Raw genomic sequence first — 17,510 nt, 5'->3', positions numbered from 1 at the left:
TTTTGCTTTGATCTTAAAACTGCTCTAAAAAATTAACTATTAAAAATGTATTATGGGATACTAGGTGAGCCATTTCAGCTTTCAGTTTTGATAGACACGAGCATGGGCTAGCCGGGGGAAAGACAGCCCTTCGGAGTCATGGCAGGCCGCTAGCATTGGCAGCTCCACTCAACAGCCTCCCCCAGAGTCTGCCCCCCGACCCCCCACCACCACCCTTGCCGGAGGGACGCTGGGCCTGCCTGCCATTCCTCTCTCTAACCGCTTCTCGGTCCAGAACTATCCTACCAGCCCAACAAAATCATGTTCACCATAAAACAAGTTCTCATTTACACAAATTCCAATGCTGCTGAAGAAGTGTGATCGTGTTTATTACATCCTACAATTGAATTAGAAGTAGGCAGAGCCAAGCCAGGTTAATCGCCTGAAGTATTTAATTCCTCAGCCTTAGAAATCCCCTGTATCTGAACAAAATAATTGCATACTTTGAATTCTTTCCTAACTTAAAAGAAAAGCGAGTGTCGCAGTCTTTCCGCTGCGCCTTACTCCACTGCCTACCTACCAGCTGCTTTATTTTACGGAACTGGCGTTAGGTCACAAAGATGGATTCTGATGGACCCACTTGATGCTAATGGAAAAATACAGATTAACAGAATTTGCTTCAAGCTCAGAATGCTCACCCTTTAAACGCCTTCTCTGGATGGGGTACTTGACAAGTAGGGGAAAAAACATCAGCTCTGAGGTTTACATGGGTGATGTGACTTTGGCAAGTTACTTAACCTTTTGTTGCTCTATAAAATGAGCTATCTTACAAGGTGGTTGTAAGGATTAAAAGAGATAACCAATGTAAAGCACTTAGAATCGTGTCTGGCACAGTAAAAAACGTGAGCTTCTATCGTTATAGACTGGATTCGTGTGTGTGTGTGTCAGCTGCTCAGCCGTGTCCAACTCTTTGCAACCCCATGGACTGCAGCCCGCCAGGCTCCTCTGTCCATAGGATTCTCCAGGCAAGAATACTGGAGTGGGGTGCCATTTCCTTCTCCAGGGGATCTTCCCAACCCAGGCATTGAACCCAGGTCTCCTGCATTGCAGGCAGATTCCTTACCATCTGGACCACCAGAGAAGCTCTGGATTCACAGGCCCACAGAAATGATACACTCACTCATGAAATATCTGTTAAAAGCATATTACATTCAAGGCATTTGTGTGAATATAAATAAAGATACAAGATACCCCTACCGAAAAAAAAACCTATACGGAAGAGTTACCATTCTCTGCCTGGAGAGATAAGCAGGTGATCATCCTTTTCTGGGCAAAGGCATGCCCGTGGTAAGACGTGAGATGAGCATGTGGGGCTCTGCGTATCCGCTGAAACCATGACCCTGGGCACAACACTTCACCTCTCTAAGCCTCGGCGTTCTGATCACAGACATGGGGAGTCACACAGAGTGGTCTCCAAGTTTCCCTGTAGATCTAAGACTGCATTTATGAAAAAGCCTCAGAGACTAGAAAAGACATGGCCCCGAGCCATGAACGTTTAAAATCTGATGCAGACACAGTACAAACAGATCTGACAAAGGAAGCGGGTACTCCAAACAGAAAGGGATTCATGCAGTTGTCTTCACCGATTCATGCAGTTGTCTTCACCATTTCTGGTTGATACAGAATTTCTCATGAGACTAAGAACATTAGACATGTTAGAAGAAGAAAAGGAAATAGCAAAAAAAAAAAAAGGAAGATGAACTAGATGAGGAATTTAGTGCTAAAGGGGAACAAATTACCTTAGGTCATATATAGATAGCCATTGTCTGGTCATTGTTGAAAGAGATAATGTGCATAAGAAAACAAGTACCATTTGTTAATTCATTCTATCTTCATGATGCCCTAGGGTAAAGACACTACCATTCCCATTTACAGATGAAGACATTGGTTTGTCAAGAGATTACCACACTTGTCCAGGGTCAGCAACCTATTGCACAGCAGAGCTAGGACTGGAATCAATCTGAGACCCATACACAAGGGGAACTACTGCTCTGAGCACGAGTCGACAGAAAAGAACATAATGGAGACACAGCTGAGCATGATTCTGAAATGAAATACTATCACTTGAAAAGCAAGGCTAATTCTAGGTTGCAGGATGGAACCAGGTTAGAAAGATGACTGTCAAAGGTCTAAGGCTATCGTTTGAATCTGCTTAAATTTAAAAATTTTCAGTATGGATGATGTGTAGATTTCCTTGACATATATTCCAATAAATACCTGGAAGTGTGACCATTTTTTTTAAGTTCTAAAGACATTTTTTTTTTTTAAAAGAAAATGAAGCCAAGTCACTTCCAAGATAGAGATAAAAGAAGAACAGTCTGAGAAGCAAAGCAAAACTACAGGCGTCTTTGGAGCACACAAAAGCTACCTTCTTATAAGGTTTGAAATGGGTGGAGAAAATTACCATCGAGAACCAGAACACTAAGCCTTTTCAATGAAGCTCTGCAGCAGTTTTGGGGGGTAAGGGTGAGGACTAAGTATTAATTCTACTGTTGGTGCCTCTCCATTCTGCCAGCCAAATATGTTCTGGAGAAGAAGAAATCACTTCTATAAGCATCAATGACTGCCAAGGGTTAAAAAATGTTATGCATAAGATTAAGCTGATAAATCAACATGTCACTTCTAACATGCACATTTACTCAACCAAGAAGATCTCTTTTTAAAAGGAGGAGGGGGGGAAGGAGAAGGGGAGACTTTTAAGAGATACTCTCTGTCTTAGCTTCAAATCACCAAACCCAATTTCAATTTAGCTCTTCAATTCTGAAAAAGCTACCTTTCTTCCTGAATTTTGAGAATATAGACGGTACCATTCTGGATTAATCTGAACCTGTGATTGCTCTCAGCACTCTACTATTACAGAATAGTCAGATTTTTGTTACGGCATAAGAGGCAAATATGGAAACAGCTTTAGGTGGTTTAAAAAAAAAACAAGATGGAAAGAACATCTCAGTGGGAACAAAATTCCCATGAAAGTTGAAACAGATTCCTTCTCTTACTAAGGAACCTCAAACATAATCAACATGTTGACACTTTTATTAGGTAAGTTTCATCTTAAGACTGTTTCATGAACATTACTAATCGGCCCCATCACCTCTGTGGGGAAGAGAAGCAGTTTCTTTTCTTTTATTAAGAAAACCCTGGAGCTTAGTAGGAAAATGAGGGGGAAACAGAGACTTCCTCTTGGTCTCCTGTCTGAAGTTTCCAATCTCTGGACTACTACATCAGCTGTTCAACAACACGTTTGATCTTTAAAATTATGAACCAAAATAAATATAGAATGTTGTAATACATTTATAGAAAATGATAACTCAAATCACACCAATAAATGGTTTGAGAAATATACATTCCCTAGGTGCCAAGTTACCAAAAATCTACAAACAGGAACAGAAGAATCTAAAGGATGACTAGATGTGGAAGAGAAAAATCCTCCTTCCATTCTGTTAAGAAAAGATGGGGGAAAAGAGAGACGGGTGAGGGAAAGAGAATTGAGAGGGAAAAAGAGAGAGAGAGAGGATCCCCCGCAAAGTACCTGGAGGGTTGTCTTGAGTCAGAAAACACTCATAAGTTGGTCTACACTAACATTCACATTTAAATGAAATAAAATTGAATGAATGTTTCTTAAACTGAATCATAACTGTAATTTTACAAACATTGACAAAATAGAGGTAACTTACACAGGCCAGAAGAATGTCCCAGCGATCACCCCTTGCTTCGTGGCTGTAATCCATAGCTAATGAGGAAAATATAAGAGGCTTAGAACATGTTTTGACTTTTGGTCAAAGAAGGAAAAGGTTTTAAAGTATATTAGCTCAGACATTTTAAACTGTACCCATACCCTACCATAAATCTCCCAATATTTGCAACTTTTTTTTTCACATCTGGAAGTCAGAATTATTCTTTCCATAAATGTTATTCAATACATTCTCTGCAAAAGCTTTCAAGCTCTGCTATGATTACAGTGGCTTTAAAAAAAAACAACCCTTATTTCATCTCGAGTCTCTTCTGTACCTGTCCCTTCTGATCATTGTTTTCAACATTTCACTTATATGGCAGAATTCTGCTCATCAAAGGACCTCGAGTGACCGTATGTTTCCCTGAGTGTTGAAAGCCTACAGAGGAGAACCCCAATTTGGCACACAGATGCCCAGATTGCGGAACCCAGCTTTGCCTTGTTTTATTTTCAAAGAGGTGAATGAAACGGGGGTAGGGGGAGGATTATTTTTTATTCTGGATTTCTGCTTGCACCTTTTACTTAGCTTTTTGGTAAATGGAATTTTAGGAGTGAGTTCCTGGGATAAGTTAGGTGACCCAAGCATGTCATTAAGTCTTCTAAAATATTCTTTTCAGGGACTTCCCTGGTGGTCCGGTGGTAAAGACTGCAATTCCACAGCAGGGGGTGTGGGTTTGATCCCTGGTCTGGGAACTAAGATCCCCGGTACCCCGTAGTGTGGCCAAAAATATGTAGATAAATAGATGCGTATAGATATAAAACATATGCAAATACATATACATAGACGTAGTATCTGGGCTTCCCAGGTGGCGCAAATGGTAAAGAACCCGCCTGCCAATGCAGGGGACATAGAAACACAGGTTCGATCTCTGCATCAGGAAGATCCCCTGGAGAGGAGGGAATGGCAACCCACTCCAGTGTTCTTGCCTGGAGAATCCCATGGACAGAGGAGCCTGGTGGGCCACAGTCCATAGGGTTGCAGAGTGAGACACAACTGAGTGACTTACCACACACGTGTACACAATATATATCTATATATATCTGTATATATTCTTCCTAGCTCATGCTGTGGGGGACAGAAGTTATGGCAGTTAAGAACCTGACGGTGGGGACCGCTACTTGGATTTTATGCTTTGCTTCTGTTGCTTACCAGCCATGTGATCCTCCAGGAAGTTATTTAAGGCCTCAACATTTCTTTAAAATGTAGATAATATTACCTAGCACATAGGATTATTCTAAGCTGTAATGAATTAATATGTGCAAAGTCCTTAAAAATGGTGTCTTAGCATTTGGTAAACACTGGATCAATTTTCATCTTAATTATTATGCAATAATGGATACGAAGATAATCGAGTTATTTCAGGACACTGAAAACAATTTAGGATGCCTGTGTCCCACTGGACAGAAGTTTGGAAGAAGAAACCCCTTCGCTTTAGGAGGCAAACAGAAAAAAGAAGCATGGCTTGGGTTTTCAAAAGACCAAACAAAAATGGTCCAGGAGTTGCGATCCCCCTCCTTTCTTGTTTCAGCATCTCCACATTTTGACAGTGTTTTATTTACTCCAGTTAAAACTTTTGCTTTGGAGGCAGGGGAGGGGCAGTTTGGAGGTGCAGAGCATCCAGAAGTTTGGCCACGGTTTCAGGAAGGTCGGGAACGCCTGGCCCAGGAGAATTATCTGGGGAGCACTGCAAACCCCCAGGGCTCCCACAGCACAGCTGCTGCAGGGCGAGCGAGGGAGGGACTTATCAGGGCAGACACGCTCTCAGACTCAAGGAGGCCCGAGCTGCCGACAGGCATCATCAGCATGAAAGAAGGGACGTCCATGTCCTGCGGGGATGGACCAGAGCCGTCAGGACGTCAGACCGCGCTGAGCGCCACCCAGGGGGTTGGTCCTAAATATCAGTCAGAGACGACTGAAGCGACTTAGCAGGCATGCCCGCATCTTCCACTTTACAAGTCAACGCCGGCATTTCCGGGTATCCCCAGGCCAATGAAGACTCAAGTGGGTCCTCATTCATTCATCATTCAGCCTTGTGCCAGCGGCTTCACGAGCAAGAAGATGAACTCAAACTGAGTGCTGGACATCCTGCAGGCGCCCAAACCACCTCAGATTCCAGAGAGGTCCGTTTCTGATATTGTGCTCAGTCGTGTCTGACTGTTTGTGACCCTATGGACTATAGCCGCCAGGCTCCTCTGTCCATGGGATTCTCCAGGCAAGAATACTGGAGTGGGTTGCTGTGCCTTCCTCCAAGGGATCTTCCTGGCCCAGGGATCGAACCCACGTCTCTTGTGTTTCCTACATTGGCAGGCGGATTCTTTAGCACGAGCTCTATCTGGGAAGTCTTTTTTTCTTATATTAAGTGATCTTTTTGCATACTTATTTTCATTTCAGAGACATAAGCTTAATGCATCATAGTCAAGCAACTTCCTAGAAAATCTGGTACCTCATTTCCAAGGAAGTTGTATTAAGCAATATCTGGTAGATGTGAAGTGTAAGATAAACCCGGGGTTTTCTAATGGAAATTTTTTTTTTAAATACAGTTTTGTCAAGAGATGACCCTACACTTTCAGAAGCTGTCTTGTGGGATACATGCTGAGGTTGGCGTTATCTGAGCAACAGGAAGCCCTATGAGTAACTTTCAGCTTCCTAACCCTCAGGGGAAAGATCACCAAAGGAGTCTTCACAATGGTATAAGGAATGGGCACTGGGACGATGACAGATGTGTGCTGAAATTATCCTGGTGGCAAAATCAGGACTGTTGGTTCTGTATACTTTTCTGTACTTAAAATTTTTACAGTGACAACATCTCGGTAATCAGAGAAACAAAATTAACCAATTGTTAAAAAAAACGAAAACGACAATGTGAACTGTGAAGACAAATTAAAGGCAAAATTTTTTCTTTCTTTCTTGATTTCTTGCAAGAGAAGTGATTTCTCCCTGCTCCTGGTAAAAGTCATGTTGGCCATATTTTCTAAAAGAAAATTGGGAACCTGACCAGAAAAGTGCAAAAAGTGAACAAATAAGAGAGAATACTTAAAATTTAGAAAAAAAAGTTTTTTAAATCTTAAAGGAAAGAATCCTAGCAGTGATGAAGCTGGTCTGTCAAAGGTCTGGCAAACAGTATGAGACTGAACGCATAAAGTTTCTGAAGTTAAATCAGATCATGAGCAGCTATAAAAGTTCCTTTGCAAGTTATATGTATATATTATATTTCAGAACCCTAAAGTTAAATCTAGTAATTACAGAGGGAAAAAAGCGCAGTAAAATGTTGGTCCAAAGGAAGATACATGAAAAGGAGCCTCCTGCGCTATAAAAGTGGGGGAGAGTCAGGAAACAGACATCATAAAACTAGTTTCTCATTAATTCAGAGAAGTGGAAATCATAATTTTTCATTTCCCACTGGGAATCTGAAAGTAATATACATTTCCTCAGAGATGAGTCAAACTGCACAGCTTGAAAGAAATTAGCTAAGAAGACACCCATTTGGCCTTCTCACCTTTAATCTGAGTATTTCTTCCTTTACTTTGCTTTATCTAGAGGCACAGTTTTCAACATTTGTGTCCCAGAGGCTACATTTTGAAAAGGGAATAAATGGAAATATAAATATTGTACCTTCTTGATATGTTATCGGGAATTTAAAATAAAACAAAAAAACAAAACTTTCCCACTGGGACCAGGAGCATTTAAATGCAAAATCTAACCCTTTCTCAAATTCAGTAGAATATGCAGCTGTGGGAGAAGGGAAGGTGTTTTCAAAAGGAAAATAAGCAAAAAAACATTTTTTTAAACTATGAACTACTATTGTAGTCTTCCTAGTAGTTCTCTGCAGGGAAAGTATGCTTTTGCATTCCAAAGCGCAGAAGTAGAAGATATGGAATTCTGAGGGGCCAGAGGAATGGCAGGGCCCTAGTATCAGTGGGAGAAAGTCAGTCACTGAGTCTCAAGAGTTAGAACAGGACGTCCCTGGTGGCCGGGTGAATAAGCATCCACCTGCCAACGCAGGAGACACAGGTTTGATCCCCGGTCCAGGAAGAGTCCACTTGCGGAGGGGCAGCTAAGCCCGTGCACCACAGCTACTGAGCCCGAGAGGCTCGCTCTGCAAGAGAAAGAGGAGCCACCACCAGGAGAAGCCGGGCGCGGCCACGAAGCATCACCATGGCTCACGGCAACTAGAGGAAACTGGACACCGCAAGAAGCGTAACCTCGACTCACGGCCACTAGAGGAAGCCGGACACCGCAAGAAGCGTACCACGGCTCACGGCCACGAGAGAAAGCCAGACACCGCAAGAAGCGTAACCACTGCTGCTGCTGCTAAGTCGCTTCAGTCGTGTCCGACTCTGTGCGACCCCGTAGACGGCAGCCTACCAGGCTCCTCCGTCCTTGGGATTCTCCAGGCAAGAACGCTGGAGTGGGTTGCCATTTCCTTCTCCAATGCATGAAGGTGAAAAGCGAAAGTGAAGTCGCTCAGTCGTGTCTGACTCTTAGCGACCCCATCGACTGCAGCCCACCAGGCTCCTCTGTCCATGGGATTTTCCAGGCAAGAAACCACTGCGTAACCACGGCTCACGGCAACTAGAGAAAGCCGGACATAGCAAGAAGACCCCGTGCAGCCAAAACAAATTAAGTTTTTAAAAAAGAGTCAGAACAGACTAAAGAAGTGAGGGCTGGGGGGTGCCGTGGCAGAGATCGTGAAGCAGTATGGCTCTCCCCCGGGGATGAGGGCCAGAAGGAAGTGAGTGATGAGATTCAGGAAGAAGTACAGACGCCTTAGACGGAGGTGCAGAGCAAGCTCAGGCCTGGTAAACAGGATGCCTAGATGAGTCAGGCTGCGGGTTGGGTCCTGAGAATAAAGAGAGAAATGATCAAGTCTCTGCCCTCGTGGGATCCATTGACTAAAGCAAATATCTGAATAATTTCAAATGAGGTTGTCATAATCATGACAGAAATCATACAAAAACCCAAAACAGGGTCCCTGAGTTTATTAAGAGCTGAGAAAGCTGAGTGAAAGCTTCTTGGGAATGGATATTTCAAATGAAATTTAAAAGAGTGACGAGCATAGGAGGCAAGGGCTTGGGGAGCAGGGTCTGTTCTAACTACACTCTGATACAGCAAAAAGAGAGAGAATACAGATTTATAGCACGGATGGAAAAGAAGCAACAGAATAAAGAAAAGGAGTTTTCCTGGAAAAGAACGTCACCTGTTAGCAAGATAATCAAACAGAGAGGTAAGCCGAGGCCCACGCCGGCCGTCAAGGCGACCGCTTTGGCCTGGGCGTTCATGGCTGTTCTAATGTCATTCTCTTTGCTGTCCATTTCTTGAACTTGCCAGCTTTCTTGCATTCTTGGAAAAAAGTGAAAGTGTCAGTTGTTCAGTCGTGTCCAACTCTTTGTGACCCCATGGACTGTAGCCCACCAGGCTCCTCTGTCCATGGCATTCCCCAGCAGGGATACTGGCGTGGGTAGCTGTGACCCTCTTCAGGGGATCTTCCCGAACCCAGGGATGGAATCTGCATCTCCTACACTGCAGGCAGATCCTTTACTGTCTGAGCCATCAGAGAACCATCCTTATGCTACAGTAATTCACGAGGATGATCTCAGGACCAATTCACTGCATTACCAATACTGGCCAAAAACCACTGTAGGCCCAGCAACTTGAGGGAGTAATAAGAACACAACAAACTAGCAAATAAAACAGAAAAGCAGCAGATTCACAGACATAAAGAACAAACTACAGCTGGGACACCACTCTGGAGAGGGAGTGGAGAGGGGCACTATACAGATAGGGAGAAAATAGGGGTTATGGGATTACAGGAAATCATGTGTAAAGCACTGTAACGCACTACAGGATTTAAGGAATCTTGTTTTCAATTTAAAAATTCTTTTAAATTAAAAAAAAAAAAAAGAATGTATCCTCTCCTCTTAGAAGTGCTTTCCTCCAGAAACTATGATTCAAAGAACCTGCACCATGATGGGGGCTAACCTCATCTCTCAAATCTCTGGGCCCCTTGAAGGCTCAATGTCTCTCTGCTTCGCTGAGTCCAGCTTTAAACTGAACAGGGAATTTTCCCCACCAAGATATCTCAGTATTAGAAATAGCAGGATGAGAGCAAAGAGATTTTTCAAAGAAACAAACACACTTACGGCACTCCATTAAGATTATGGAACATACTTTTGTAATGAGAAAAAAGTAAATAGCTTCAAAACAACAATATAAAAAGGAATCCCATTATAATACATGTAGGAGAAATACAGGGCCTTGCAGTGAATGGCGCCTTTTAATAGTGCATTCTGAAGATTAACAAATGAAAAGCAGACTCACCTTTGCTGAAGTCTCTATCAGGGTTTTGGTAATGAAATTAAAATGTAGAAACTATTTTTGAAAGCCTCATGGTGTGATTCACATTTTCAGATGGACACTGCAAGCACTTCATGGCATATATTAGATTTCAAACTAGAAATAGAGCAGTTCTTATTCCCCATGTAATCTGACGTACACATTATTTGCCAAGTGCCTTTCATGGTTTAATCACTCAGTTAAAGTAAGTTGAGTTTGATTTAATTGCCTAGGATTTTTATAAATATTTTCTGCACTCCAATTTTTTCACTGGTGAGTTCATGAAACATATAAGCCTCAGAGAGGATGCTGTAAATGCTTTGCAGGATTTATTAAAGGTTCCTATTTTCTTATAGGTTTCTTATAGGTTTCTTAAAGCTCCTATTTTCTTATTTTCGGTTTCTTATACTGTAGTTTTTTATAGTTCAGGTCCATATAGTCTTCTTACATGCAAGATTTCAATAAGACGTGCTTTTAAGTTATATCTAGTGCACTCCTTGCCTGGAGAATCCCAGGGATGGCGGAGCCTGGTGGGCTGCCATCTATGGGGTCGCACAGAGTTGGACACGACTGAAGCGACTTAGCAGCAGCAGCAGCAGCAGTGCACTCCTTGGAATGCTTTTGGTGGCCTCTTGTTCAAGAAGACAGACAGAAACACAAATCGGTTTCACGGCAAACCCTGGTCTGCACTGCTGCTGCTGCTAAGTCACTTCAGTCATGTCCGACTGTGCGACCCCATAGACAGCAGCTCATCAGGCTCCGCCATCCCTGGGATTCTCCAGGCAAGGAGCGCACTAGATATAACTTAAAAGCCATTTCCTTCTCCAATGCATGAAAGTGAAAAGTGAAAGTGAAGTTGCTCAGTCGTGTCCGACTCAGTGACCCCATGGACTGCAGCCCACCAGGTCTGCACTAGGGAATCACTAACTTGGTGAAATGTGTCAATTTGGGGAGTGGGTGAGGGCGCAACTGAACAGTTCAGAGACTTCACTGAGCAGGTTCACAGCTTTCCCTCTGCTCTGTTCCTGCAGAAGTTAATGAATGCTTAGTCTCATTTTCTGAGTCACGCCAACCCAGAGGAAGCCTCATGTCCACCCTGGATGGAAGTTGATCCAATCTGACAAAGTGATTATTCATCTCTATATCCTTTGTGGTTCTTCAAGCAACTTTGCTTCCATGACAGAATTAATATAAAGACCAACTAGCCACAGCTTGACAGAACTCTAACTTCAGTCATCTTGTGTCTACCTAAAATGCTCCTCCATCATAAACTCGGTTTGGGGAATCCACCCTGGAAACAGATTTCCCTTTGCTTACAACACACTGCATCACAGACGCCTGGGAGTCCAGCCTGAATAAGGACAGCAGAATCAGAACCCCTACGAGAGAAACACTACTGCCGACCTACAAGAAGCCTTCCAACCCTTTTAAAAATAAAAACCCTATTTAACCTCGCATACTGGTTTATTATGCAATATGCTTATTTTCTCACAGATGACTTTTACTCAAAAGCAATATTTTTTTTTCGTACTTTATATTCTCCATTTAGCCCTTAGACTGCAGCAGACATCGCCAGGTGGGAGCTCGTTTCGGGATGGTGGACTCGTGGATGTGTGCAGACCCTGCCCACTCTTCCTGCCACAGCAGACAGCACAAAAGCCTTCCAGCCGTCTGTCCTGCCCAGGACTCCCCTGCAGCCCCGGATGGAGCTGACCCGAGACGGAGCCACGTGCCGCTCTTCCACACGTCTCTGACAGGCTCTGTGTCCTGGGATGCGTTCCTACAGGGATTTGGCTCCTTTGACCCAGGGTTCCTTTCTACACATTAAACAGCTGTGGATTTAGGTTGCTTCTTTGCTCACCTTTGACCAACACACAGTCACAGGAAAAATTCTGTGTGGAAAGCCACCTGCGTCCCCTTGTACTTTCTGCCCAGCCTTTTGATCTGAAGTCAACAGGATGATTTCTTTCAAAGTATTAATTTGCTGGTCCAGAACCAAGGTAGATTCCACTTACTATATTTCACTCCCAAGATTTTTAAAAAATGGACTAAACAAATTCGTAAAATTACTGTGGGTTTCATTGAGCTGTTTTATTTTATTTTTGCAGCAAGTTTCCCTGTTCTTGATCATATGAAGCTTGGGTTAAAATTCTGTGGCAGTCATGTCATTCACTTCTTTTTCATTGTACCCACAAATCGTGTAAATCAGTAAGATCTGACTATTCCTTCCCTGGTGGCTCAGGAGGTAGAAAATCCGCCTGCAGTGTAGGAGGCCTGGGTTTGATCCCTGGGTCGGGAAGATCCCCTGGAGAAGGAAATGGCAACCCACTCCAGCATTCTTGCCTTGAGAATCCCCAAGGACAGAGGAGCCTGGCGGGCTACAGTCCATGGGATCACAAAGAGCAGGACACGACTGAGCCACTCAGCTCAGCACAGCACATCCCTTCTTCAAAATATTTCTGAAAGTCACTGCTACGTCACCATTTCTACCACAACCATTCTAGTGAAGACCCTCATCATCTCACACTTTCATAACCATAACCTCCTGTACACAGAGACACACAAATGTATGTATACATATACACACACAGAGATATGTAAACATACATACATGCATATATGGGGCTTCCCTAGAGGCTCAGCAGTAAAGAATCCACCAACAATTCAGGAGACACGGGTTCTTCCAAGGTTGGAAAGATCCCCTTGGAGAAGGGCATGGTAACCCACTCCAGTATTCTTGCCTGGGAAACTCCATGGACAGAGGAGCCTGGTGGGCTACAGTCCATGGGGTCGCCAAGAGTAGGACACAACTTAGCAACTAAACAGTTAACAATAATATGCATATACATATTATATGCACATATATTGGATACAAACATACACACACACACACACACAATACCAAAACAGAAACACTTCCAAGTATGAAGAAATTAAATGCATCTTTTTCACAGGTAACAAATTTGGAAATGAAGAGTTTCAATGCACAGAGAAACACACATAAATGCAAAACTCACCGGTTGACCTCCCCACCACCTATGGTTAAATTTCTCTCGCCCTCGAAGGTTGAAATGTGCATCAAAAACAGGATCATACATGGAATTGCCAACAATTCCATGTGATTCTGGATACAGCCCCTTTGTGGAAAAGCAAATTTATTGTCAAAATAATCCACATGTAATAATAGTTCTATCATAAATTTTATCATAGAAGGTTTTATAACAATATGTAATTTCCAATTTTATATCCTATATATAACTTTTACATGTCTGTCAGAGGAAACATGACTATTATCTACACACTGGTTGTAAGCCATTGTGAAACTTGACATGATTATAAGAAATTTAACATTGAAGTTTTTTTAACTGTTACAATTTAATAAGATGACAATTTTTATTACAATAAATTAACCTATAGATTGAAATTTACTTATGTGCCTCCAAAGAAGCTTCTATTTCTAAATATACTATTCTTTGCCCTTGGTTCTATTTCTACTCGAAGGCAAAAAGAAATAAATAAAATAAATAAATTATATTTTTTAAAGAAGAAAGCGAGGTAGAATTTGGGAGCATCTGAAAATTAAAACACAGCAGCTCCAAAATCAATGCTTTTATTTGAAAACTCAGAAACTAAAGAATAGATCCTGTGGTATTTGAGAGGTTGGATGAATGTATTCAGACAGAAATGCACCTGGAAAAAACAGGTTTTAAAGTTGCAATGAAGTTCGGTCATCCACCAAGTGGTAAAAGGCATTTACTATGAACAATTGATGTAGGTAAGATGAAAACCAGAAAGATTTTCTCTGAACACTAAGGAACATGTTTTTAAAATTTCCCTTTAAGTCGTTTCAGGATGAAATCAGCCCTTTGAATCCACACCGTTTGAAAGAATACTTACAGTGGCCAGAGTGTATAAGTTAGGGAAAGTTTTCGTCGGGTACACAGGCCTCATGTAGGGGGAGTGAGTGCCACAAGACCCTGGAGACAGAATTCAGATATTAGAGCAGCAGAAAAAAGAGGAGCCACTCCCCAGGGAGGCCCATTCCACGAGCGATGGAGGACACGGGCGCTCTTCACTCTTGAATTTCAAATGGGAAAGCCGTGTGCCCACATATCTCCAACCGACAGCTGAGGGTTACCGGGTGGGTCGCGGATCACAGATGGGAATGCGGGACAAGAATGACTTACTCAGCTTTTCGATGTTAGGCATGACCTTGCTGCCTTTCTTCATGTATGATGCGCGGAAACCGTCCACAGAGAAGATGATCAGCGGAGGGCGAACGAACCTTAAACGGTAACACGATAAACTTTAGAAAAATCACGGCACAGAGTTTACACAATGCCTAGTCCTTCTCACGGAACCGAGAATTTCGAAAGCAAAACTTCAGCGAGGATGTCCGCCCCAGACTGGGCTTTCAGCCACATAACGCCTGTGGCAACCTCAGTGCAGAGGGAGACGACCAGGGAAGGAGCTGGACTCCAGATTTCTCTCAGTGTGCTTTCTCCCCGGCTGCCTCTTGCTGCAAACAAGGTTTTTCACAATGTAAAAAGCTGTTATTCTGATTTGCCTGGGACGTGAATTCTCCCATTTGCTACCTGAAAAACTCCTATTCATTCTTTAAAATCGAACTCAAAATTTCCTCTTTCATAGTAATGGTTGATGCTTCGGAATTCCATTAAGATAATAATACCTCTTTCGTATTAATATATATCACTGTATATATATTAATTCTATAATACGTATTGAATTAATAAATGCATATTGTATTCTAATATATTACATTATATTATAATGCTATATCAACATGTTTATCTTCTTCATTAGTCTCAAAGCACAGTTGGTGTCTTATTCATCTTTTTATTCTATGGGCCCACTACAGGGCTTCAGTAAACATTTATCAAATACAGGAGGAAGGGAGGAAGGAAAGTGAAATTAATAAGCAGTAGCGATCTTATCACTAGACTAAACACTTGCCAAAAACTCCAAGCTTAATTACAAAATGATTGTGAAAATAATTAAAACTGTAGAAGATCTCTAAAACTTAATCAATAAAGAACTAGACTATCCATCTAACTAGGGCAGGATTGATGAACTAGGCTCTTTGTTATAGCCTAAAGTTCCAGTTGTTCGATCAAATCTGAGAATGCTAAACTTTGTGGAAAACTGTTTCTAATGGTTTGCAGACTATTCCTCAAGTATAAGCTTGCATTTACTTGAAGCCACATAACAAATAAGTCTAACTCTTGCTCCCCATGGAGCCCTCTGTCCATGGGATTCTCCAGGCAGGAATACTGGAGTGGGTTGCCGTTTCCTTCTCCAGGGGATCTTCCTGACCCAAGGATTGAACCCTCGCTTCCTGTGTCTCCTGCATTGCAGGCAGATACTTTTACTACTGAGCCACATGGGAAGCCCATATTTTAAATGAGTCACATTCTAAGCACTTAGAATAATTCTATATGAGTTCATTACTATCATTACTATTATCATTTAATGATTTTACCACTTAGACTGCTTTCTCTTCCAAAAATAACTGAACACATTTTAAACTGTCATCCCATTCTAATAGCCCCAAGAAGTTCAAGTAGTTCATGAAAGTTAAAAAGGAGACAAAAATAAAAATATCTAAATTCTTGGATCTTGTGTCCCAGGCTGTGCTGCCTAAAACAAAAAGACATTCAATCAAACACACTCATGAAAACACGCTTGTAGAACATCTTTTCTGCCAGGCACTTTAAGGGTCCATGAATTTGCAACAGTTTCCTGGAAGGCGTCATAAGTGCCTTATGCTGCTGGTCTTGCTTGAGCTGTGGGGCGTCAACTAAGTCTGGCTGGACCCCAGCAGAGCAGCGCAGCAGTGGTTTGCCGACTTCCTGCAGCATCTGGTAGGAGTTACCATCTCGGATAATATTTTCGAGATGTTCTAGAATCCTCCCTCCAGCCACCCCACCACCACCACCAAAAAAAAAAGCAAAAGGAGCACTTCAGGAAAAAAACACAGGAAAACCAAACCACTGCCAGAAATGTTTGTCTTCCTCTTCAGTATTATTATTATTTCTAAAATCTTCAGCTGAAGTAAGATACAGAGGATATTGTTCCCAATATGTTCAGAGGCGATAGAGGAGAACATTTTTTTTAAACATTTCTTTTATTTTAAAAATTTTTTATTGACTTCTAATTTACATGTCATACAATTCACTTGTTTTACTTGTATGATTCTTGGTATTTTTACAGAGTTGTGTAACTATCACCACAGACATAGAGTTGGTTTTTTGTTTTTTTTTTTTTACCCCATTTGGCATGTGAGATCTTAGTTCCCAGGCCAGGTGGGAACCTGCACACACCATGGTGGGCGCCTGAAGGTCTTCACCACTGGACTGCCAGGCAAGTCCCAGTAGAAGAAAAATTTTCCAAAAAAAACTCCCCCTTCGAGATGTACATTCCAGCTTCTGACTGGGAAATTACACAGAAGTACCATAAATTTGCCCAGTAAGAGGATTTCAGCTTTACACTGTTTTAAACCATTCACCCATCCACAGCTTGTGATCTTTTATCAACACATACATAAAATGGCATAATATTCACTAAATGCACTCACCCTGCAGGGCATTCTGGGGTCTTTATTTCCTCACAGTCATCATCCACCCAGTGAGACTCTCCTGTAAGGAAAAACGGGGAGACTTCTGGGTGAATCGAATTATAAATGTCATCTGGATTGTTGAGAGTGTAATTGCAGGGCCTGTGTCCGGTTAGATACTTGTTGTTTATGGAATGCCATCTAAAAAGAACTTTGGAAATAAAGTGTAGAGTCTGTTTTGGCTTTACTAAGCTACGCCCATACGTGATGGGAGAGCCTAGATTTAATAACCCAAGTGGTGTTTATTTGAGCGTGCCGTGTCTAAATGGCTTGTAGATAAAAACAGCAGTGGCGTCAGGGAACAAAATTCCATGTTTGTTTCCCTCCAGAAATAAACTGTTTGGTCATTAGACGGAACATTTTTTCCTATGCCACCAAACATCTCAAAGCCATAGAAAACATGATACAACTTCCCTTTAGCTGGGGAGAAAGGTTTCGACTACATGGAGATGACAGATGGAAGACGGCCACAGGGAGGTTCTTCGCCAACAGTGTGTGCACAATCCTCGCACTAAGGAATCTAAACCAATGCCATCTTTCATTTTCATGTTCCAGCAAGATCTGAGAGCATAAACCTATGCCATTCTTGAGTCACCTCATCTAGAGAAGAGAGCAGCAACAGAGACACAGACAGAGAGAAGGAACTTGTGGACACGGGGTGGGGCGGATGGATCGAGGGAGCGGCCTTGGCACACACAGCACCGTGTGTGAAACACTGGCTGGTGGGAAGCGGCTGCAGAGCACAGGGAGCTCAGCTCGGGGCTCTGAGATGA

General features: G+C 42.4%; 1 protein-coding gene across 5 annotated transcripts in view; it reads right to left on the bottom strand.

Annotated features, from left to right (window-relative positions):
- Positions 1 to 17,510, bottom strand: part of ENPP2 (ectonucleotide pyrophosphatase/phosphodiesterase 2) — a 135,502-nt gene that overhangs the window by 53,528 nt on the left and 64,464 nt on the right. For all 5 annotated transcript variants that reach the window (XM_010846194.1, XM_010846195.1, XM_010846199.1 and 2 more), the window contains 5 exons: positions 16,699 to 16,759; positions 14,291 to 14,388; positions 14,001 to 14,080; positions 13,121 to 13,240; positions 3,714 to 3,769 (listed from right to left, as the gene is read on the bottom strand). In XM_010846194.1, the coding sequence (XP_010844496.1) occupies positions 3,714 to 3,769; positions 13,121 to 13,240; positions 14,001 to 14,080; positions 14,291 to 14,388; positions 16,699 to 16,759 (415 nt within the window). The remainder of the gene's footprint in view (positions 1 to 3,713; positions 3,770 to 13,120; positions 13,241 to 14,000; positions 14,081 to 14,290; positions 14,389 to 16,698; positions 16,760 to 17,510) is intronic.

Source organism: Bison bison, unplaced genomic scaffold (assembly GCF_000754665.1).
Source record: "Bison bison bison isolate TAMUID 2011002044 unplaced genomic scaffold, Bison_UMD1.0 scf7180017864233, whole genome shotgun sequence".
Lineage (NCBI taxonomy): Eukaryota > Metazoa > Chordata > Mammalia > Artiodactyla > Bovidae > Bison > Bison bison.
The sequence above is the reverse complement of the archived record's forward strand: the minus strand, read 5'-3'. Positions and strand labels throughout refer to the sequence as shown.